Source organism: Rosa chinensis, chromosome 1, assembly GCF_002994745.2.
Source record: "Rosa chinensis cultivar Old Blush chromosome 1, RchiOBHm-V2, whole genome shotgun sequence".
NCBI classification, from domain to species: domain Eukaryota; kingdom Viridiplantae; phylum Streptophyta; class Magnoliopsida; order Rosales; family Rosaceae; genus Rosa; species Rosa chinensis.
This window is the reverse complement of record NC_037088.1, coordinates 27,273,520-27,298,713: the sequence shown is the minus strand read 5'-3', so window position 1 is coordinate 27,298,713 and position 25,194 is coordinate 27,273,520. Positions and strand designations below refer to the sequence as shown.

At 37.3% G+C, this 25,194-nt stretch overlaps 3 protein-coding genes across 3 annotated transcripts; 2 read left to right on the top strand and 1 right to left on the bottom strand.

Moving 5' to 3' along the window:
* Positions 1–7,705: 7,705 nt before the first annotated feature.
* On the top strand, positions 7,706–8,119 carry LOC112164096 (NAC domain-containing protein 101-like). Its single transcript, XM_024300337.1, has one exon. It carries the CDS (start codon positions 7,706–7,708, stop codon positions 8,117–8,119), a length of 414 nt encoding a protein of 137 aa, XP_024156105.1.
* A 3,938-nt stretch (positions 8,120–12,057) lies between these two features.
* On the top strand, positions 12,058–12,644 carry LOC112174635 (putative ripening-related protein 1). The gene has a single exon (XM_024312438.2). The coding sequence runs from the start codon at positions 12,084–12,086 to the stop codon at positions 12,642–12,644; it is 561 nt and encodes a 186-aa protein (XP_024168206.1). The 5' UTR covers positions 12,058–12,083.
* Positions 12,645–18,714: 6,070 nt separating this feature from the next.
* On the bottom strand, positions 18,715–20,907 carry LOC112174288 (4-coumarate--CoA ligase-like 5). Its single transcript, XM_024312031.2, has 4 exons — positions 19,510–20,907; positions 19,349–19,416; positions 19,150–19,255; positions 18,715–19,064 (listed from the first exon to the last, which is right to left on the bottom strand). The coding sequence occupies exons 1-4, from the start codon at positions 20,905–20,907 to the stop codon at positions 18,936–18,938; spliced, it is 1,701 nt and encodes a 566-aa protein (XP_024167799.1). The 3' UTR covers positions 18,715–18,935.
* Positions 20,908–25,194: the final 4,287 nt, after the last annotated feature.

The window sequence follows — 25,194 nt, the reverse complement described above, 5'->3', positions numbered from 1 at the left end:
TCACACCAAAAAAATTATCTTTCATAGTAACCCAATTTTGTGCTTCCTTCTCTTCATATAGCTCTCATCGTCCAAATTTATTTATATCCAATATGGTTGAAGAAAGGGGAAACACAGGTCCAGTGGCTGGACAAGAGGGAGATCAAAGTGAAGATGATAATATCCAAGACAAAAGGAGATGGACGGATGAGGAAGATGTTCAATTGTGCAAGTCTTGGAAAATTGTTGGCCAAGATCAGGCTGTGGGCACAAATCAGGAAAAAAACGACTTATGGAGGCGTGTGAGGCGACACTTTGTCGCAAATTGGCCCCAGAGCCGATCAGCTTCCTCTTTGCAAGGAAGGTGGAAAATTTTGAAGGTTGAACTCTATGAGTGGCATTGTGCATTAAGGCAAGCGAAAAATTGGTACAAGAGCGGTTCGAATGCGGTTGATGAGGTATGTATTTGTTGATAAATCATTTAATTTGTTGATACATTAAACTAAAATATTACATGATAAATAATGTAGTAATTATAATATCGTTTTAATTGTAGTAATTGTTTTTCGTTACAATTAAGATAATTTGTTGATAAATAATGATGTAATTACAACGATGTTTATATTTGTACTTTTGATTTTTATTGTAAAATGGGATAGATACTTTTTTATTAAAATTATGACCTTTATAGTTGTTGATAAATCTTATTGATACATTATAGTAAAATATGTCTTGATAAATAATGTAGTAATTATAATATCGTTTTAATTGTAGTAATTGTTTTTCGTTATAATTAAAATATGTCTTTATTAAAATTATGACCTTTATAATAGATGACCATTCATAGGGTTTATATTTGTAGTAATTGTATTTTTTTATTGTTTTTTTATTTATTTCGTAGCGAGATGAAGCACATAAATTGTGGCATGCCGGAATGAAGAGAAAAAATGGGAAGGCAAAAAACACAATTTTCAGGGTTTTGCTACTTACGCTGTTGTGGAGGGCTTTGCACAATTTAAAGACATCCCTAGTCATACATCCGGATGAACATCAAATGAAGGAAATCAACATACGCCTACACAACCAATTCCTGGAAATTCTCCCATCAACTTGGACATGGATGTAGATGAGGTAATTGCAGGTGAAACGTCAAATCCCAATGTGAGGCCTCAAGGAAGGAAGGCTGCCAAAGAAGCAATACGGAAAGGAAAGAAGGCAGCGAAAGATCAAAGTCCTTTGTCAAGCACTCTCGAGAGTATAGCGAACAACCAAATAGAGGCAACCGCGGGCAAGAAAAAACTCGATGACGAATTTGCTCGAAGTCTCCAAGAGGAAGAGAAAAGAGCATGTATCCTCTTGCAAATCGAAATGCGAAAAGAGCAACTTCTATTTCAAGAAAGGCAAGATCGAATTAAAGAGAGGGAAGAGCAAAATAAAGAGAGGGAAGAGCGTATTGTGGAGATTGATACAAGTAAAATGATGCCTAATAAAAAACGTTATTGGTCAAGAAAACAAAAGAAGATAGCGGAGAAAGAAGATCTTGACGAGCAGCCGTCACCTTCTATGGGTGGATACTATCCGCAACCAAATTTTGGTGGTGCATTCTCACAACCAAATTTTGGTGGTGCATACCCACAACCACCTTACCCCGGTGCATACCCACAACCACCTTGCCCCGATGGATTCCCACAATCTCCCTTAACAGGTGGATTCCCACCACCTCCCTTCACCGGTGGATTCCCACAACCCCCTGCTTCTATGGGTGGATACTATCCACAACCACCTTACCCCGGGGGATATCCTACACAACCACAATTTTCACCTTTCTCTATGGGTGATTCCACCAACCCTAACCTTAATGATGACCCTTCAAACGCAAATTGGATTCCTAGAGAGGATGAGGATTATGATTATGATTTGAATAATTAGTTGATTATGCATGTTGTTAATTGTAAATCCGCCACCTTCTATGGGTGGATACTATTCGCAACCAAATTTTGGTGGTGCATACTCACAACCTCCTTACCCCGGTGCATACCCACAACCACCTTACCCCGGTGCATACCCACAACCACCTTGCCCCGATGGATTCCCACAATCTCCCTTAACAGGTGGATTCCCACCACCTCCCTTCACCGGTGGATTCCCACAACCCCCTGCTTCTAAAGGTGGATACTATCCGCAACCACCTTATCCCGGGGGATATCCTACACAACCACAATTTCACCTTTCTCTACAGGTGATTCCACTAACCCTAACCCTAATGATGACCCTTCAAATGCAAATTGGATTCCTAGAGAGGATGAGGATTATGATTATGATTTGAATAATTAGTTGATTATGCATGTTGTTAATTGTATTGTACTTATTCCTAGTTTTTCATTTATGTAAGTGACTATTTAATGAAATAAAAGTTGTATTTTAAAATTCCTCTTATTAAAGCACATTCCTCTTATCAAAATCATAGCACCTAATAAACATAATACAAACCAAATTAAAATCACACTGACATAAAAAAAACATAGACATTAGCCAAATTAAAAGCACACAAACTTCCCAAAACATAATACAAGACAAAACATAATTGTTGGTGGTGCCTTCACTCATTTCAAGATAAATTGTCGGTGGCTCATAATTTGTCCACCGAAAATATTTTTGAAAAAAAAAAATTGCATAATTATGACATTAATTATCCATAAATCTCCGTTATTAGCATCAAATATATTTTATTTAAAAAAAAAAATGAACAGTGCATAATCAGATTTAAAACTCAATGAACAGTGCCACAATGAACAGTCTTGACCGGTCAAGAAAAAAACAAGTGGAAACACATGTCCAGTGACAGTAAACAGTAACTTAACTGGTCGAATTCTTAATTTTTTGACTTTGACATTTCTTGATTACGGGTGAACTTACTCTAAGGTATGTATTTTTTCGGGTCTCTTTGGCAAAGTGAGTACTTGATCTTTCTATTACTACCGCACCTTCTGACAATACATATATAGAGAGAGAGAGAGATAGATGCATATGCACGTGTAGACCCCAAAGTCTAAGGATGATGATTTTGTTTTCGTGGGTCTGAGTGCAAAGCATGAATTCATCCATGTCCAAATATGGTCCTACAGACTTGTGCAGACCAATTCACCCAAAAGCTTAATTGATTGACTCCATGAATCCATGATTCACCAACTCACCTGCACGTGCAGCCCATTGAATGAATTTTTTTTTTCTCTTCACATCATACCTGCAAAAACATGATTAATTAATCATTCATGTTCACATGTCCCTTTCACCTTCTTCCTCTTCTGATGACGTCCAAAGCATGGCCAATTCTCTTTTTTTTTTCTTTTTTTTTTAATAATTTCTCTCACATGCCCCCTCTTTCTTCTTCTGATGATGATACCGCTGCCCCCTTTTTTTTTTTCTTTTTTTTCCGTACCGTACATGTATTCTGAAAATTGTTCTAAATATATATTTTGCTTTCTTTTCAAGGCTTTAGTGATAATTGAATAACCCTCATTCCTGCTTTGCTGCTTCTGACGCGTTTGCTTCTCCTGGGACCTTGATTGGACGCAAGTCCTTGGTAGTAGCAAAGGCAAGTTCTTATTGGTACCTGTCATTGATTAACCTTCCTTTTACTATTATTATTTTTTAATACATGCCATGACGAGCTTTCTCTAGATATCCATGATGCCATGTCCTACCCTCTGACAATATGAATATATTCACATATATACATGCACGTATGGTCCAAATCAAAGCATAATTCCATGATTCATTCTTTCCTTCTAAGGGCATCTCCATCAATGGAGTGAAAAGCCAAAATGACTGGGCTTTTTTCACCATCTCCAATCCAAATCAAAATGGTATCAAAATGGCTTTTGAGCCATACCTTGAGTCAAAATGACTAAGGAATGAAGGTAGAAAGCCAAAATGGCTTAGGGGAAGAAGGCTGGTCCCCACATTCCTCTATTCAAAATGAGCGGCTCTGATTCACTCCACATGAATTCTATTCAAAATAGAAGGCCAAGATTAATTGATACCAAAAATTAAAAAATAAATATATAATTACTTAATTTCTAATCTGACAGTCAGAAAAATGCGATGAATTAAATTCAATGGCTAATAATAAAGTAATGTAGTTTTAAACGAGAAAAACATGAAAAAATAAAATAAAAATTTCTAAAAAAAATTTAAACGACTATATATTATATAAGATTATTATGTATGATACATAAATTCATATTGTAGTTAAATAATTATCTAAAATAATTAAAATTATGAAATGGGTATGACTTTTGACTAAAAGGAGTTGGAGATGCAAAATATGAATGAATAGTAATGACACTAGGGGTGTCAAATTTTCCAAATTACTTTGGCTTTTGACTAATGGGTTGGAGATGCCCTAACCATCCTTCTTTCACAATATATATAATTATATATATATATATATATATATATATTTCCTCTCCCTTTTCATGACGTCCCCTCTTTTTTTTTTTTTTTTTTTTTTTTTATGTCACACAATTTCCTATGTATTTTAATATATATATTGCTTCTTCTTTTTTCAGGGTTTTGGCGACAATTGAAGAACGCAGACTACCTAAATGCTTGGATTTTTCCACTTTTTGATCATGGGAAAATCTATTCAAAGCAGTTAGGCTTTGCGTGTTTGTTGACGTTAAGGAGAAGAACGTGACGTCCTAAGCGCTTGGATTCCTCCACCTTTGCACATGGTAGGGTCCACTAAAAGCGGTTAGGCTTTACGTATTTGGTGGCTCATGAAGAGAAGAATGCGAACTTCCTAAGCGCTTGGATTCCTCCACTTTTGTGTGTGGTAGGGTCCACTGAAACAGTCCTCACAATCACTAGAAGGCACGAGAGGTGATGCCACAACTATAAGAATAAAATTTTCCCCATTTCCCACATCTCTTTCAAACAACTCATTAAAAACTTCTTGAAACTCATGAATTAATGTCTTGCAAAATGATGTATTTGGAGGAATGACATCTATAGCAAGGATTCCATTATCACAAAATACTCATCTGATGGACAAAAGAAAATGTTTCCTAACAAACTCCAATGACAGAGCAATTAGACCATCTGGCATTGCTTGAGTCCAAATCACCACAATCACATCAAATTTAGTATCAAAATATCATTTCCATTGCCCACGTCACAACCATTTTCTACCTCACAAGCACCAGCAAGTTTATCAACAACTTTTAATGCATCTCTAACATAAACTTTGATGTGCTCACCATCTTCCGGTCCAAAATACTGCCTAGAAACCCTTAGCACCTCCTCCACACCCACAACCAGAAAACTCAATTGGGATTTCAAGAAACCAAGAAAAGTTTCACCCCCAACTCCTAAAGAAAGCTTTTGGCTTACCCCACTTCAGCTCCATCCCTCAATGTAAGGAGCACCCAATCTAACAAATGATACCACTGAAACCAAGTAAGGGTGCACTAAAACACTAGCCTCTAGCCTAAATTCAACTTGTCCAGTTCCCACACAATTCAAACCAAAACCCATTTTGGGAACGATACGCACATCAGTCTCAACTAAATTGGGCATTCCTGATTTTTGATCTCAAAGCTCTTTGAAACCTGACCACCACAATCAAGCTTCACAACCATTTCACAACTAAATTGGACATTACATATCTTTCTAAATGGTGTTTAGTTTATCTAGTTTGAGTATCATACATGCACAAACAGTTAATTTTTTTCTTTTTATTAATGTAAGAAGAACTCACAAGAACCCATGATTCATGAAATTGTGATATACTAGATGTGTTGCTAGAACTCTAACATTTCTCCTTTAGTTCTTTACCGTATTTCTCTGTCACCATTCCTCACCCTTCTCCCTTCAGGTGTTCTTTGTGTTCTTTTCAAGAACAAGATCAGTTTCAGGTCTTCTATAAATTTTAGACCCACTATCAAATACTATCTATTTGATGAATTACTAATTAAGTAGAGCAAAGACAAAAGGGAAACAAAGTTGATTCGTTATCTCGTGACCTTTACAGAAGGAGAAAATGAGTCCAGTCCTTGACAATTGTCTTTACTCCCTAATTCCCACTCTTTGCTATGAATCCATGACTGCCTCCACATTCAATGTCAGTAACTCTGCTGCTGCCCAAATCATTCTTGCAGCCTCATAACCACTGAACTCTTTGTCCAATTTTCCATCAGCCTCTTATCTGAGAAGGATTTCATAAATTAGATCCCTCCTAATACCTGAATCTTTTATGCAACCCATGATTAACACAATGGTTCTTCTAACATTCTAACAACTACAGAGCAAGCATAAGGAACTTCTATTTTAATAGCTGAATTCCAGTCTACACATGCAATAGTGAGAAAGTGTTATTATGTATCAGACACAATGATGGAAAGTATTTTTCAACTACCCTTTTGAACTTTACTTGATGCCTGGATTTCTTCTCAATCTAGTCCTTTTTTTCATCTTTGGGTGATGGTTCAAATTCTAGATATATTGCAAACCACAGAAAGATTCTAATAAAGCCACAATCAAGAAAGAGTTGCAATATGAATGGTGTTTCAGACGTCCACAATCATGGAAAACTTGAATCATGAGTTATGGCTTGATAAAAGTTTTCTTTTTTAAGTTCTGATACATCCACCATAACTTGTCCCAGAAAACCACTCCCTTGTTAAGGAATAAAGGCACAACCAAAGAGGAGTTGATGGCCTTCTAAAAGCAGAGAACCTAAAATGATGATGGCACAAAAACCAAGACTATGACCTTTTAACCTAAGAAACTCAACTTGTCCAATTCCCACACAATCGAAACCAAAACCCATTTTGGGAACGATACACACATCAGTCTCAACTACAATGGTTAATCTAGCTTTTTTTGATTTCAAACGCCTCCTGAACCCCCCACCTCTTTAAATCTTGGGCACCACAATCAAGCTTCGCAACCATTTGACCAACCAAATTAAAGAACCAACACATTTCTCCAAAACCACAGTAGAATTCACATTATCTTGGTAACTCAAAATGGGTATCAGGTGCTGATGGGTTGAGAACAGTAATAATTAATACAAAGACGAACCCAAAATGGGTTATACAAAGGCAAATGAACGAGTTTCAAATTGGGGGTCTTGTAATTACCTTAATCATTGAATAATCTTGAATCTTTCTATCCCCAAATTCTTGTATCTCTCTGGGTCGCACCAGAAACTAGATTGAGCCCGAACCACATAGAGATATATCCCACTTGTCAACCCCTCAAAAAGCTATCTTCTTTTCTGGTTCGGTCCCAAAAGAGTCTAACAATTACTCTCAGGGTACTTTTTTCTTTTATTAAACAAAAATAATAAAAGATAAAAGCAAAGAAAAAGGAAAATTTTAAATACAAGGCTTAGAGAAGAGAAGAAGAAGAGACGTCATTCCCCAACACTCAAAGCGCGTGGCATTTACGCGATCTCGACTGCATTAATTACTACCAACTGGCAACACCGACGGTAACATTCTCTCTCTCTCTCTCTCTCTCTCTCTCTATATATATATATATATATATATATATATAAGTATCATTGCCCACTTCACTCATAATTCCTGGTTTCACCGATTCACAAAGTCTCTCTCTTTCTTTCTGTTTCAATCCCAAATTTTCAAAACCCTAATTCTCTTTCTTTCAAGTTCCCCCAATTTGCCAAAGAAAGAAACTTTGATTGATTCTCAAATTGACCATGGAATCGGGTGCTTACCCAGTTGGTTACCGATTTCATCCTACAGACCTGGAATTGGTGGCTTACTACCTCCACAACTGGGTTGCCATGGTTGATCAGTTTCGCTTGAGTCCAATCTTTGATTTTCCTGATTTCTATGGCAAAAATGAGCCCTGCCTCATTTGGGACATGTTCCATGCCCAATCCAATAGTACTATGAAGGAGGAGGAGGAAGAACCTCTATATTTCTTCACTCATCACAAGAAATTGAATCCCAAAGCAAAAAAATTTGATAGGAAAGTGGGATCGGGAACATGGAGTGCCCAGTATTCAAAAAATGTTGTTGCTGCTGATGATAGTGTTGTTGGACTTAAGAGAGAATTTTGGTATGAGGGTGGATCTGATCCACATCAAAATGGGGCTTGGTTGATGTAGGAGTACCAGATCACATCTCACAATGATCTCGTACTATGCACCCTCAGAAAAAATCCCAGAAAACTTTCACCCCCAACTTGTCCTGCTCCTCTGAATCAGAGCCACAATATTATTAGAATTCAGTGAGGATGAGGAGGATATATACATAAAGACAAAGACTTTTAAAAGAAAAAAAATGGAACCTCCTAAACAAAAACAACAACTAATGTTGCCCTCTACCTGTTACTTGTTTGAGCAGCAGTTTGATCAATCTAAAATATTATTTGATATCGATGAGCTCTATTATATTGATGATCAACAGGAGAGCAATGATGATCTCATGGCTTCATTTGCTCCATCATTTGTTATTGATAATCAACTTGAGGTTGAGAAGGAGGGCAGTAATGATGATCTCATGGCCTCAGCTGGTCAACCGTTATCTACTAGTGATGATCAGATTCAAACTGTTCAGGTCGACGAGACTAATAATTCCATTACTAATTGTTGTTACATTTTAATATTTTATTTATTATTGAAATTAAATTTGGGTGAATTTGTTTTGTGTTTAAAATCTGAATTTATTTGTGTGTTTAAATTCAGAATTTATTTTGAATTTTATTTTGTAACTCATGGTGTTTTATTTTGGGTTTTAATTCTTGTAACCTATGCCTTTTGGTTACTACCCTATTAATGGTAGGGAGTGTCCTAAGAGCCTATAAATAGCACCATTTGTTGCATGCTCAAACAGATCATTGCTTTTACGTAATATTGTTACGAAACACTACTATTCGCCCATCAATTTTCTTTCCAAAATCCCCCAAAGTGTCCTGTGTGTTTTTTGGCAAAAGAAAGGTGTTCTTTTGGTGGAGCTTTGGGTTCCTCCAATTTGTGCAGATTGGTGTGACCCACACAACTTGTTGTTGGGCTGTTGTATCTTGGAGGGGACAAGTCAAGAGATTTCTGGTGCACCGGTATTATTCCGCAGAGGGCTTGAATCTCCTTAAAGAAAGCGAGATACCCGCGCCTCAGCCTTTTGCTAACAAGTTTCTCATATAGAAATTATAATTTTATTGTAATTTCACCAACACTAATTCTCCTAATGATACTTCATATGCGTATTTTGATCTTGAAGTTAAGGCATCCTTTGGCTTGACTACTGATGATATATATGATGATGATGACTGTCAGTTTTCGAGTTCTGAAATACAGGCATTCTTAGCTTAGCTGGATTGAAGGAATGAATGAATAGCCTTCAATGGAATGGCCCTAATATCTAGAAACAATTAACAAATTTAGTACAAAAAGAAGAAGACAAAAGTAGCAAGAGACTTGAATAAGGATATTGAGAACTGGAAATTCATCCAAATCAAGTGCATAAATTTTCCTTAAAAAAGGAAATTAAAAAAAAATACAAAAACAAAAAAAGAAAAACAAATCAAAGCAGAAATCTTCATTATAGAATACTAGAGCATTTCATTCTAGTTGATTAGATGCATCTCCAAGCTATTCTATTTCTCAATGAATGGCATCAAACTTGCTGACCGGCCTTTTTGGAGCAGATTCATCAGTCAAATTACTAACAAAGTATTCGTCTTGCTTACCATAATTTTCTCTATTCCAACCTTCTGTCATTTATCTCTACTTTTTGACTAGCTACATCAAGAAAATGATATCTTGGTTTCTTTTTACAAAAAAATCATGTGTGGTTTTCCCTTCGGTCAGAGAAACATACTAATTCATATATTGTTCCCTATATGTGGACTCAAAAGGCCTGACATGTCATAGAAGGGAAATTTAAGAATGAAATTCATACTGTATCAAGCCATTAGAAGTTTCTTGATATTGATTGTCTCACTTTTGGTTGATATTTGTTCTTTAAGCAAATTCTTACTATTTGTTTCCGGAGCAGTTAATCCTCATTTACTGAAAAAATCAGCATTCAAATTGCTAGAGAATGGTTTCAAAGAGTATTTGAGAAGTCACGCGTAGTTTCAGGTTGCACTGAGCTCAAAGAGTTAATGCAACTGTCTAGTTAATACATCTAAGTATTTGGTTGAGACATCTTATGCAGGCGACTGCACAAGACATGTAACTTGACTGTTAAAACTAATTCAAAAGTTGAAACTATTTTAAATATCTTTGAGGGGATAAAACTCAAATGATAGAGGATCTGCTCAAGATCAGATGCTTAAAGGCTTTATCCTCCCAAAATAAAGAAACCCCTTGCAATCCTCAAACAGATTCCAAGGTACAGGAGTAATAGTCCATGAAATGTATACTAGCTTATTTAGGGAGTTTTGAGCTGAAATGGTCTTTCATAGATTTTGAGTGCTATTTTTATCTTCTTTTTTTTCTTGAGTTTAATTCTTTATCTTATACTGTGGAGAGATTTTAACATTTACCATTAAAAAAAAAAAAGTCTGTGTATATTTGATACATGCTCAAATCTTTATCACCCAGGGTTTCCAATAATTAAAGAGATGTTGTCATCACAATGGGATTGTATTGGGTCTCAACTATGTATTTTCTACATATATTGGATCAAGTAATCTATTTCTTAGATACAACTTCACTAATAGATTGTGCAAAGATGGGTTTCTTTTCCCTGCCATTGTCTCAACCTCTTTTGGTCTAGTGACCAAGAGCCAACCGTGAACCTCCAAACAGCTACATCTCCAGAATCTTATATGCAAGGATTGGCAACTCTTCTGGTGATTGTAAAAATTATGCCACTGGAATCTGCCAGTCTAGCACTCGGATAATTATAGTGCGAGGAAATGAAGCAACTCAGAATTTTGGTTTTCCATGTCCAAGAAATAGCAAAGCATTGTTGGTTGATGCACAATGTCCATGATGCTAGACTGCCAGTGTACGTACATGGGATCATCTACTACATATATAGAAGAATCTATTGCTTCTTCTGTGGATATATGCAGAATGTTACCTGTAGTCTATACCACTAGGCAGGGCATATACTATTTCTCGATATCATATGCAGGAGGTATTGGATTTGTAATTACAGATTTCAGTGTAAAATATTTGAATTCATTATTTATTCCACGCGCTTTTGAAAAAAATAAATAAAAGGTCAATACATAGACCAAGCTCAGCCTTATTTGCTTGATTTGTTATAAGATTCCTCTCCTAATTATGAAAAGTACAAGCTTTTCCCACCCTTTTGGTCATTATGAGAATTGGAGCTGAGCACATCTGCATATCTAGACAATTCAGATGATCTGTTTTCAATGCAAATTAGTAGTAAATTTCCAAAAATTGAATATCGCCGACATAGATTCAAGTGATCAAAATCAGTTTTGTTAAGTAAAATACTGCTAAACCAGCTAAACCCCAAGCCATAGTTGGTCGGAAACTTTTGTGAATAGGATCCTCATGAATACCATATCTCCCTTGTGGGTAAAGAATGACTTGAAGGCTAAGAAGGACAAGGATTAAGTTTAAAAAAAAAAAAAAAAAAAGGAACAAGGCATTTGTTGTAACTGTCTTTAGATAAAACAAAGTGCAATTAGACAAAATTATTTTCCTAGGAAGGACAACAAGGCAGATGTAACATATAGATGAAAACAAAACAAGACCAATGCTTTGTCAAGTACAGATTTTCACAACAATGCTCCCTTAATTGGAGAAAATGATGTTTCGAAAAAACAATGCTTCAATAAAAATATTCAAAAGATGTTACCTCCTGATGCTAATTAAGCCTTACTATCTATACAAATTCTTAGAAAACAAAAGGTGAGGACACCATTGTAGTCTTAAGTAGGAGTTGACACATTGTTTTATAGCATAATTACAATTAGGGTCTCCATTACGTGATGGAGTGTAATACCCAACTGCGTAGAAAAAGATATGCTGATCTTTTTGATTGGTATTTTCTGGTATTCTAATAGCTATAAATACTGTCCTCAATTGCTTTCATGCATCAATCTGCAAGCAAAGAGATATAGAGGCAAAGGCAAACAGAGAGAAAATGACTTGCTTCTTCTCAAAAGGGTATATTCTAGTCATTCTCCTTTTAGCAATTTTCTTGGTTAGTGAAGCTCACCAATGTCGTCCAAGCGGAAGAATCAGAGGAAGGAAGCCCCCTCCTGGACAATGTAACCAGCAGGATGACTCTGACTGCTGTAAAGCTGGAAAAATGTACCCAACCTACACTTGCTCACCACCAATGTCTGGTAACACCAAGGCATACCTCACTCTCAACAGCTTTGAGGCAGGTGGTGACGGAGGAGGCCCATCCGAATGTGACGGAAAGTATCACAATGACAACACTCCAGTTGTTGCATTATCCACCGGATGGTACAACGGTGGATCAAGGTGCCTTAACAACATCAGAATTAATGGTAACGGGCGTAGCGTGGTGGCCATGGTGGTGGATGAGTGCGACTCTACTGAGGGATGTGATGCAGACCATGATTATCAGCCTCCTTGTCCCAACAACATTGTTGATGCCTCCAAGGCCGTCTGGAAAGCCTTAGGTGTATCTAAGGACAACTGGGGTGGCTTGGATATCACATGGTCTGACGCTTAGTTACATTAGAGTTTCTTCAAGTGCTTATTTTGTTTCTTATTTGGGGTTTGATTTTGCTTATTTTTGTTGTATGTGTGTCTATGTATGTGGGATGTATGATATGTACATTATAGCATGTTAATAAAGAAGGCTTTTGTTTATGTGAATTTTACTTGAAAGGATATATCTTGTTCTGGAATATTGAACAATATCAAACATGGACTTGATTACTTTTATGTTTCTGTAATAAAACTGATTGCCAAGTCATATATCAAAGTTAATGCATCGCATGTCCCTTTCTGAAACTCGCATATTCATTCACTAAAAAGATCCGCTTTGTATAATTTGAGGAATTGTATATATATTGCTCAACAATCCTAATCCTTCAGATCATCCCACTATATGAATTGTACATTAAAGTTTCTTCAAGTTGCTTATTTTGTTTCTTATTTGGGGTTTCATTTTGCTTATTTTTGTAGTGGGATGTATGATATGTACATTATAGCAAGTTAATAAAGAAGACTTTTGTTTATGTGATCGAACATACTAAATCTTCTGTGATATTTTACTTGTAAGGATATATCTTGTTCTGGAATATTGTACAACATCAAACATGGACTTGATTACTTTTATGTTTCTCTAATAAAACTGATTGCCAAGTCATATATCTAAGTTAATGCATCGTATTTTCCTCTCTGAAACTCGCATATTGATTCACGAACAAGATCCCCTTTGTATAATTTGAGGAATTGACTAGGCCAAAATACTGCCTAGAAACCCTTAGCACCTCTTCATCGGCTTCCACACCCACACAAAGCTTTTGGCCTTACCCCACTTTGAATCCGTCCCTGAATATAAGGAGCAGGCAGGCTAAGACTTGCGACCATAGGAACCAAATAAGAGTGCACTAACACTATCATCTAGCCTAAACTCAACTTGTCCAAACCAAAACCCATTTTGGGAACCATGCGCACCTCCGTCTGGATCACATAGGGCATTCTTTCAAACCTCAAATGCCTCCTGAACTCCCTCTTTGAAACCTCACCACCAGAGTCAATCTCCACATCCTCCACCACCATTTCACCAACCAAACACCCAACGCATTTCTCCAAAACCAAACTAGAAATCAAACTATCTTGGTAACTCAAAATGGGTATCTCAGGAATGCCGTGTTTAAAGCAGGACTTGGACTTGGGAGATAAAGCAAGAAAGAGAGGTTTCAAGCTCACCCCGATGAGAATTAGGCGGGAGATGCCAGGAGAGCTGAGGAGGAGCTGGAGATGGCCGGAGTGAGTAGAGAATATCCAATCGGAGTGGCGGTGTTTGGGGACGATCATTCTGGGGACTCAGGGTGGGTCGGCAACGAGTTGGAAAGGCGAGTCGAGAACGGCGACGCGGAGGAGTCCGAAGGGTTTGGGAAAGTAAAGGTGATGAAACGATATGGGTTTATGATTTCGAAAGTGGTATTATCGAGGATAGCCATTTCTAGGGGCCTAGAGTCTCTTAAGTTTCTTTCGTATGAGAGCTGTTGTTACATGGTAGAGGGAAAAATGGGGCACTTCCCTCATAAACTAGTTTTAGTTCATATTTGAACTAATTGGGTATCCATTATTGTTTTTTGATTTTTTTTTCCTTTTTAATTGCTCGATTGTTTTTCGCTGGTACCTAACATTCACTAGTGTGTTTTACTAGCATTATAATAGCGTGTGGATTTCTTTATTCCTTGCAAGGTACTCACACAGCCGATTTACTTATCAAGTTAAGGTTAATAAGTCTCGTTTGGTCAAGTTTGCACATCTCAAAATTTGTCGTGTGATAGTTGGTATCAGAGAACTCAACTCAAAAACTCATCCATGGTGGTTGGCAGAATGTCAAACCAACAAAAGTTTTGATTGGATCGATCACTAGGAGGACTTGCGGGGGTGCCTGATACATGGATTGATGTTATTAACATGTTGGATTGCATCCAGCAAGAAGGTATGGCAACATAGCCTGATGATTTAGAAGTCTAAAGGATCAAGTTATGGCCCTTGAGAAAGCAAAAGCTCGATGAGGCCAAGATGAGACACATGAAGAAGAAGCTCATGTTACGAACAAGAAAATTGGGGTAATGTGTGATGCCCTTAAAACACTTCAGGTGGCAATTGACATTATGGCAGATGATGTCCAAGCCACTATTGATGATTTCAAGAATGAGTTGGTATGTTGAGTAGTTGGCATAATGTATGGACTGAGTCTGATTCTGAAATGGTTGTACGGTATTATCAAAATTCAAAGCTCATTCCTTGGAGGCTGCGCACGAAATGGCTTAATGGTTTAGTAATGGCAAGGAATTTATAGGTTCGAGTCTCACACATCTATAGGGAGGGTAAGGTTCCAGCTGATGTTCTTGCCAACTTTGGTGCTTCCCATGAGGGTAATCATGCTTGGTGCATCCTCCCCTAGTTCTTAACTTTTGCCTTTGGACGTGATTTTAATGTGTGGCTGGCTTATAAGTTCAAGTAGCGTGATAGTGTATGTATTGTCTTGTTTATTATCATTTCAATTTTGGTTTCTTGTTAGGGCTAGATTTCCTAGCAAGTTCATTTAGTCTCTTGTAGAAGGTTGTTTTCTTGACCCTGTTTTTGGTTTGGTCTGCTAGCTCCTTTATACTTTTGCTTTACATTTCGGGTTCGGATGCTAAGTTAGTCCTACTCCCGCTTCCTTAAAAATAAATAAATAAATAAAATACACATAGTTGGAGGTCTATTAATAAGAGGTCCAAATACTAATTTTGAATGTATGAAGAGAATGACATCTCTTAAGATTATTTCATTATGATTTCAAGATTGACTAAATGATATTTTAAGGGATCCATATTTTTATGAAGGACAGAAACCCTTGCTCAAATTTAGTAGTTTGGGCATATAGCTAGTCAGCATTTGTGTTGAAGGGGATCGCACGATGCATGAAAAATCAAATAAACGAATATTTGTAGTATATGAATAGTTACAATTCATTTCTCGTGTTGATGGATAATGAAATCTAATTTTCTCTACAAAATATTGTTTATTATTGTTGCTATCGGAAGACATCAAGGACTAATTCAAAACTAGCTTTCTCCTCCCACTACGTACAATGTTTTTTTTTTTTTTTTTGTTGATAAAAACGACATCAAACATTATTAATCACGAAGATAAGATCAAAATGTACAATGTGAGATGAACAATCCCTTAAAAACTGTCCCTTATATATATATTTGCTCAGGTGAGGATATCTGCACCTAAGAAAAAAAGGTACGGATTTTAGGTTTTGACCAACTTTTCTATCATATTTTCACATCTTAACCGTTCAGTTTTTAGGTCCTAATGTATAGATCACCTTTGCAAAATTTCAGCCAAATTGGTGATAGTTAAGGCATCGAAAATTGCAATTTACACGAACGAACTGAATCTGCCGAACCGGAACAGTTTGTGTACATTGTTGTAAATTGCAGTTTTGGATGCCTTAACGATCACCAATTTGGCTGAAAATTTACAGAGGTGATCTATACATTAGGACCTAAAAACTGAACGGTTAAGATGTGAAAATATGATCGAAAAGTGGATCAAAACCTAAAATCCGTACCTAAGAAAAACTGCGGACATCCGCAGTGGAGAAGCAATCTATATATATATATATATATATATATATATATATATATATATATAGGGCCCTTCCACTAAAGGATCCTTTTTTCTTTTCTTTTCTAGGGATAAGGCATTAGACCAACTTTTCGATCACATTTCAGCATCTCAACCGTTCAATTTTTAGGTCCTACTGTATAGATCATTTCTGGAAATTTTCAGCCAAATCAGTAATCGTTGAGGTATCAAACTAGATTAAATCAATGAACAAACCAAATCTGTCAAACTTGAACCGTTTATACTTATAATCTTAAGTCGCTGTTTTCAATACCTTAACAATAATCAATTTCGCTGAAAATTTGCAAAAGTGATCTACACATTAGGACCTAAAAACTGGACAGTTAAGATGCCAAAATATGCTCGAAAAGTTGGGCTAATGCCCAATCCCTAGAAAAGACCCAAAAAAGGAATCCCTCATTAGAAGGGCCCTGTATATTATATATATATATATATATATATATATAGGCCCATTCTGAGACAGACGTCTACACTAACGCAAAAGTGCGGAATGATGCTTCTGCAGTGTTCAGGCGCTGACGGTAGCGCGGGTCTAATGTGTTTATCAACTCATGAAAGGCAACACTAGCACAATGCTCACTGAATCTGAACTGAAAGCTTTGTGTTAAGGATTATACAGGAAGCAAACACAAACAATCCCTAACAAATTCAACCAAACATTTGAGTGATATACGTGAGGGGAGAACCTGAAGCAGATCCTGTAATCTGAGACCTGAGAACAAAATCAACCATAACGATTATATAATTTACACATGCCACTGAAAATTATTATACTAGGAAGGAATACTTAGATCAATATTTTCTTTATTTGGATATCCAGATAAAGAAAGTATAGATCGAGTTTAGATGAAAACATAAGTACTACAAAACTGCAGCTATCTTAAAAAGTCTTGAGAATTGGTGAAAAATGAATTTAGTCTCTGAAACGCTTCTCTAAATAGTGGAACTCAAATGAACAAAAATGCCTCCTTATTCTAAATTGAATGCAAAACTTACCATTAGCATTTTTGTTGTATATTAAGTAGTAGTTGCATGACAATTAATATATAGCAAAAATGCTCATGGTAAGTTTTGCATTCAGTTTAGAATAAGTTTTGCATTCAGTTTAGAATAAGGAGGCATTTTTTTGTTCATTTGAGTTCCACTATTCAGAGAAGCATTTCAGAATTGGAAACTCATCCAAATCAAGTGCATAAATTTTTCTTAAAAAAAGGAAATTTTTCTTTGGCTAGCTTGACTACTGATGATCTAAATGATGATGATAACTGTCCCTTTTTGAGTTCTGAAGTACATGCATTCTTAGCTTCTTTGGACTAAAGGAATGAATGAATAACGGCTTTTAAAATCTAGAAACAATTAACAATTTTAGTACCAAAAAAAAGAAAAAGTAGCAACTAGCAAGAGACTAGAATAAGGGCATTGAGAACCGGAAATTCATCCAAATCAACTGCATAAATTTTTCTTAAAAATGGAAGGAAAAAAATCAAAGCAGAAACGTTCGTTATAGAATATTAGAAGGTTTGATTCTAGTTGATTAGATGCATCTGCAAGCTGTTCTCTTTTTCAGTGAATGGAATCAAACTTGCGAACTGGCCTTTTTGGAGCAGGTTCATCAGTCAAATTACTAAAACAGTATTCATCTTGCTTACCATAATTTTCTCTATGCCAAGTCAGCAGTTGAAGCTTCTTCATTATCTTTGTTTTCAAATTCCCTCTTTGCCTTAATTATTTATTCTTTCTAGTCAAAGTCCTTGATAATTCTTAATTGCTGTTTGCTACCCACAAAGCTTAGGAAACGTGGAGAAAGTGACGATTCACATGGGATGTGAGAATGAAGTTAATCATCTCATATTGCAAATGTGTGGATATTGGAGTCTGATACAATCATAATTCACAAGTTGATTGTATCACAAGTTGATTACGATAGAGAGCTTGTAAGCGTGCGTAGCATGCTAGGTGTCCTTGAGCTTGTTCTGGCTTGCCTAAGTTGTTGCAATGCAGTCTAGAGTGAAATTTCTTATGTTAATTTTATCAAGAGGTTGTCCCTTTGAGCATTTGATTCCAGTCCTCCTTGTTTTCAAATTGAAAATCCTAAATTTATAGGCGAATTTCAATTCTTCAGCCAAGAAAGTAAATACATATGGAGATGATCCTGCTCCAAATAGTCCATTAATTTTTGCTAGTGAGGCAGACATTGATTGAGAAAGAGAACCACCATCTAAGTATCTTTAGCTTGATGAATTTTTCCTGATCCCCTTCCTGGTCTACATAAAATTCACGTATACGCCAGGTTTGCAGAATCATATTGAAGTCGACCTAACATTTTTCAATCTAATCTTCTTTAATAACCCAAAATACCAGTGATTTCACTTACATGCTCGGGTCATAAATCTTTAGGACCTCTCATTATGTTGCTTCAAATCCTGTAAAGTAGTTTACAATAGCTAACCTGTCTTAAAATAGAAATTACATTCGCCTAGCTACGTACAGGCTTGAATATTCATAAAACGATATTTGGTTAGTGAGCAATATATGTTTGCTCACGGTCCATCAGATCGACATTTTACTTTCTGAAAATGACTCTTGCTCTCTATCTTCTATGAAAGAAGTTGGCCTGCAGGAAAAGGCATTATAGTCTGGAGACGATTTGCTGTTTGCTTTGTAAACCAACAAGTTCCTTCCTCAAGATTTTGCTTGCAGCTGATCTTGGAATGGCAGATATAAACCCAACTTTTCTGACTTTTTTGTAGGGGGCCACCTGAAATTTCCAAGTAGAAAAGTTAAAGGGATTCTGTCTTAGATTAATGTTACTTCAAAACAGAGGCAACTAGGGGAAGACAGACCTGGCCGGCAACAAATTGAATTACTTGGTCTTCAGTGATCAGTTCAGTACTAGCTGCTCTCACCACATATGCCATTGGTATTTGTCCTGCTTCTTCATCTTCAACCCTGCATAAATTTTTAATTATTTAGATTCAATGAGAGAGATCAGTAAGACAAAAAAAAAAAAAAACAAGAACTAGAGATCCTAAGGCAACTCACGGTACGACAGCAGCATCAAGAATTTGAGGATGGCTCAAGAGAATTGCTTCCAATTCTGCAGGAGCAACCTGTAAGGGTGATCCAGACAGTTATAGTGTGAATTGGTTTGAAAATATATTCTAGGAAAGCATTACATTTGTGCTATGAAATGAGTTTAGTACCTGATAGCCATTATGCTTGATGAGCTCCTTGATACGATCAACAATGTAAAGCAGTCCATCCTCATCAAAATAACAAAGATCACCAGTTTTCAACCACCCATCTTCATCAATAGTAGCAATAGTTGCTTCCACATTCCCCAAATACTCTTTCATGATAGTCGGACTCTTCAGCCACAGCTCTCCTTCCTTATAAGGTCCCAAAGCCTGTCCGGTTTCAATATCCACAACCTTAGCAGCGAATTTTGGAACCAGATGCCCACATGAGCCAGTGTGTTTATTAGCTTGTTCATCCGAAATAAAGAAAGTTGCTGCACCACAACTTTCGGTTAGGCCATACCCCGGCCTCAACTCAACCCAAGGAAACTTCTGTCTGAACTCATCAACCACTTCTTTGCTCAATGGTGCAGCTCCTGAACCAACCCTCCTCAAAGATGACAACTTGCACCCGGCTTGGCTTGCATACTTCACTAGTCCAAGAATCACCGGAGGCACTGCGGGTATATTATTTACTTTATGAGTTTGTATAGCATCCAACATGGCCTTGAACTCAAACCTTTGCATCAGGACAATGGTGGATCCTGTGCTAAACATTCCAAGCGCAAAGAAAGCGAGCCCGTAGATGTGGAACATAGGAATGAAGCATAAGAACACATCATCTTGAGCTGATGTTTCATCCACAGACCATTTGAGCAATGTCATGATGGCTATGAAATTTGCATGTGTCAAAACTACACCTTTGCTTGTCCCAGTTGTACCCGAAGAGTACAATATGGCTGCTGTGTCCGACTGAGTTGGACGTGCTAGTGCTAACTCGGTCGGTATTGGATCACAGGATTCAATCAACTCTTCAATGGAGAGTGAGTTATCAGTACCATTTGATGGCCTTGATGTTACAATTGTAGGCACACCAGTTGGGACCAACTTGTGAACCTCCTCAGGTGATGCAATAGCGAGTTTGGCACCTGAGTCGCGGACTTGTTTGGCGATTTCTGACTCGGTGTTGAGTGGGTTGGCAGTAGTTAGTATTGCACCAACTGAAAAAACTGCCAAACATATTGTTGGGTATAGGAGTGAGTTTGGTGATAACACAAACACCACATCCCCTTTTTGAACTCCAAGTGCTTGGTGCAACCCTGAAGCGAGAGACTGTATCGATCGATGAAGTTGTGCATAAGTGACTCGCTGGTTTGTGGCCGAGTCAATGAGCGCAACTCGCGACTCAGCCTGGTGAGGGTGAGGGAACTGTGACAACACAAATGTGGCAGTGTCAAGGTTAGGCCTTGTTGGGATTTTGTGACGGTCACCAAGGTTAAAAAGGGAATGGTATACTCCGGTTTGGGAATCGAAACCACCGTTTGTCCTGCCGGTGTACTCGCCAGATAGTTCTTCCATAGACATTGTTGAAATGATTGCAATTTCCAAATTTGTTACATTAAAGCTTAGAGTAAGATATGACAAATAAATAGGCCAGTACAAGCCAAGTTGTTGGCTGAGAATGACAAGTTCGAGGGTTGCAGCATTGTTAAAAACGCCCTTAGAAGTTACAATCATATACAATCATATTTATATATGTACTTAATTGGTAGCCGGCAGACCAATTCGATGAATATTCCTGTGTGTTATTGGCATACGTACTGTACTATGCTTCTGAATAAGACATGGACTAAATTCTTGTGTCATGTATATTCTTTAATTCTTGTGTCCATCATCCTTTGCAGTTTGTACAAAAGGATTGGAAAGAGACGTTGGCGTCATTAAGATGAAAATGACAGGCTTATGGAATGAGAACCTCATCATATTGTCATCATATGATAACAATTTTGTTCTCGTGGCAAAAGTAAAAAATAGTCTTTACCCGAAAACAAACTCGGTCTAGTATTCCAGTGTATAAGACTTAATACAAAATGGAATATACATTACGTAAACCCCAAGCAGAGTTTGCATCGCATTTTCACTTCATATTGACAAGCAGGACTCATTCATCAGGTTCTAAACTAATGTAAAGATGTAGCGCCCTGTGGCATATTAATTTGCACATCAGAATCCTCTATCACGTACAGAACCACCTTTCTGTTGAGAATATATATATCCCACATGAGAAAAATGGGACCTTGCCTATGGGTTTATAAGGGTTTGGGTTACTCCATCCATTGCCAATTGGTTTTGGATGTGAACCCTAGATTACTTTATCATGGTATCAGAGCGGGGCATCCACGTGTGCATGCCAAACGGCCACACGGGCTCCACGTCACCCAAAAGTTGTCCACGTGTATGGCTTGAAAATTAGCCCCACGTGCAAGGGCATGTTGAGAATATATACATCCCACATGGGAAAAATGAGACCTTGCCTATGGTTTATAAGGGTTTGGGTTACTTCATCCATTGCCAATTGGTTTTGGATGTGAACCCCAAATTATCACTTTCTTGTGTATTAGTCCACTATCCCCCATGTATTTCAATACATGACGGCCTTGCCATATGAAAAGATCAAGGTTGAAAGTCCCCAGAAAAGCATGGCTGAGGCTGAAGCAAGGCTTCCCGATTAGATAGGAGTGTCCTCGCTTCAAATTATTTTTTTAACTTGTAAGTTAAGCACGGATTTGAGCTTATGTACATCTGCTTTGTTTGTTGCTTGTTAGTTGTCACCTATGCGGAAAATCTCTTTCACCTATTTTTTCTTATTGGAACGGGAGTGAGAGCTTTGCCGTTGACAAATTAGTCAGCAACCTATGACACTTGATTTTGTGTTTGGCAGGTCGTACTTTAAAATAAGGGTTCCTGCAAAAGATACTATGATGCCTAAGTCAGCTTGAGTTGTAGTTGTGTGCGAATGGGGTTGATTGCTTCCCTTAAAAATTCACTTTGTCGAGTATTTATAGGCAAACTCGAGTGGATATTTCGACTAGTGAGCATAGTGGTGCAATTGGTTCACAAGTTGTATGTGAGTGAACCCATGATACTACTTCTTGGACAACGTGGACAAGTGCTTCCACTTGTGACAGACTTGGATGAGCTAACCGGCCGCCAACTGATTTCGCCTCATCTGATCCACCTCGAGAGGATTCTTCTTCAAAGGTTGCGCCTTGAATTAATAAATTGAATCTCAAAGGGATTGTACACTCAAATATCTTCTTGAGCAAATCTCTCCTCACTCGATCAGATGTCCCCCAGAGGGTTTCGTCCTACTGAGATCCTCCACAACCAAATATTTCCTTGTCGACAGGATATCTCCTCCTACAAAAGATATCCTATCCTCGACAAGATATCCCCTCTTCGACTAGATATTTCCTCATTGACAAGATATTTCCTACTTGACAAGATATTTTTCTTCTTGACAAGATATCTTCTACTCAACGAGATATCTCTTCATTAATTTTTTAAAATCACTCTCAAAATTTTCACCCTCACAATGCTTCTTTTTTCCTTTTCTCACGAATTCAGAGAGCGAGAAGGAAATATCTCTTGCACCCGTTATCGCCCTTCGCTAGCATTATTTGTGTTTCCCCTTGCTGCTGTGTTGGATTTTACATTGTTTGGCTTCGCTCGATTTGCCTCTGCATGATTCTCATGATAGGATCTTCAACAGCAATTCCTTCAACACAATCTTTCTCGACATGATTCCTCTATGTGTCCCCTTTTTTCTTTCCGCATGGGATACAACCACCTAAAGGATAAACTAGTCTTACCTTACGTACCACTGGTGCTTGAGTGAATTTGACGGTTTTTAGATGAGATAAATATTTGTGTGCCTACATGGACACCCATTTTATGTCTGCGAGGACACTTGTTTTATGTCGCCACTGAAGAAGGCATTGGGTTAATGTCTACGATGACACATTTTAATGTCTGCAAGCACTCAATCTGTTTAATGTCAACGACAACGAGACATAACTTATTTAATGTAAGCAATGACCAAATCTACTTAATGTCAGCGAGGACTGATTCTGTTTACTGTCAGCGAGGACTGCATCTTGTGGGAGTAGTCAACCTTCGCTGCGCCCGTAATTAAGGCAATTAACTCTGCAATTGGTACAAAGTTAAATTCCAATCATGAATGCAGAGATTATTACGGCATTAACCACGATAATAACTACACGCAATGATTGCGGCCGTAAATGCGCAATGAATGGCTGTCGTAAATAAGTCATGATTAGTCGTTGTTAATGCAGCAATGATTGTTTCCATAAATGAGTAAGTTAATGCGACCATAAAAGCATGAATAATGGCGGCTTGTTGTCCAAGCAAGTCCCTGCCTATTTAAAGCCCACCCGACGTGAAGGTAAAGCATATGATTCCGATCTGTTTTACTCACTCAACTAAGAAACGTACTGACTTAGGCATCGAAGGGTTCTCTGCAGGTACCCCCCTCCATCCCCCAATCCTCGAGCTGACCATCAAACTTCTGAGTCAACGCTCGAAGGAAGCTTCTAGATCGGTCCCGGTCAACTCTTGCTCCAGTTCGCATTCATTGGTGAGTCAAAATCCTCTACAAAATTTTTCGTCACCAACACATATATATACTGTCAGTGAGAACTGCATCTATTTAATGTCAGTGAAGACTGCATCTGTATACTATCAGCAAGGATTGCATCTATTTTATCACTATGCAAAAAATGAATTAGACAACAAACTTTCAATAACAACGAAATTTTTAACTGTCTTCTAATTATATCAGACGACAGCAAGAATTATTTTGTTGTTCAAATAAGAAATCCAGAGTTGTTACATTGTTGTTGTGCCATTGTTATTTAAACAGTAGTTATATTTTGATGTTGTCTGAGTAAATTAATTCAGGCAACAATTATTATTTTTCTGTTGTGCAATTATTATTCCGACATTGGTGGTATTTTGATATTATATGACAACAGTTGTTTGTTGCTGCTTTATTCTGTTGTGAAACTCACTTTCAAACGATGTCTTTAGACAATAGTTATTTTTTTGCTGCTTTAATTTGTTGTGCAATTCTTCTAATTCAAACAATAGTTATGAGATCACGTACAAAATCACATCTTTAGAGAAGGAAATGCTTTAGCGGACAAATTTGCCCGTTTTGGTGCATCAAATGTTGGTGCAGTCTGGTGGAGAACCTTACCTTCTTCCTTTCTAGCAGAGTTTGGTAGAGACTTGTCTTCAAGAATTAATTATCGATTCTCTTAGTTCATGTTTTCCCGTAGATTTATAGTTAGTCTTTTGTCCTTTTCGGTTTGTTTTTCTTTGTACTGTTTATGTATTGTTCCTTTCCAAGTTTGGGTATGCCTGACTTGTTGCTTTGTGCCTCTTGGAAGTGGTTTTGGCCTACTCCCCCCTTCCTTTGTATCTTTATTTTCTTTTAATAAAATTTCGACTAAGGGCGATCGATGGGTTAGTCCTTAGCTCGTTTAAAAAAAAAAAAAAAAAAACAATAGCTATGAATTTATGTTGTCTGAGTTTTCTCAGTTAAATTTATATTGCCCTAATTTCTCACTTTGTGCTTCCTTGCTCCTTTTTTGGGCCAAAACTCTCTCTCTCTCTCTCTCTCTCTCTCTCTCTCTCTCTCTCTCTCCTCCCTCCCTCCCCCCAGGATCTGTGATACCCTGAAAATTCGTTATTAATCTCTTGGAATTTTCTGGACTTAATAAAGTGTTCTTTTGTACTATTTCTCAAGTTGTTGGTGAAGTAGAAGAATTTCAAACAAATATTCATTCA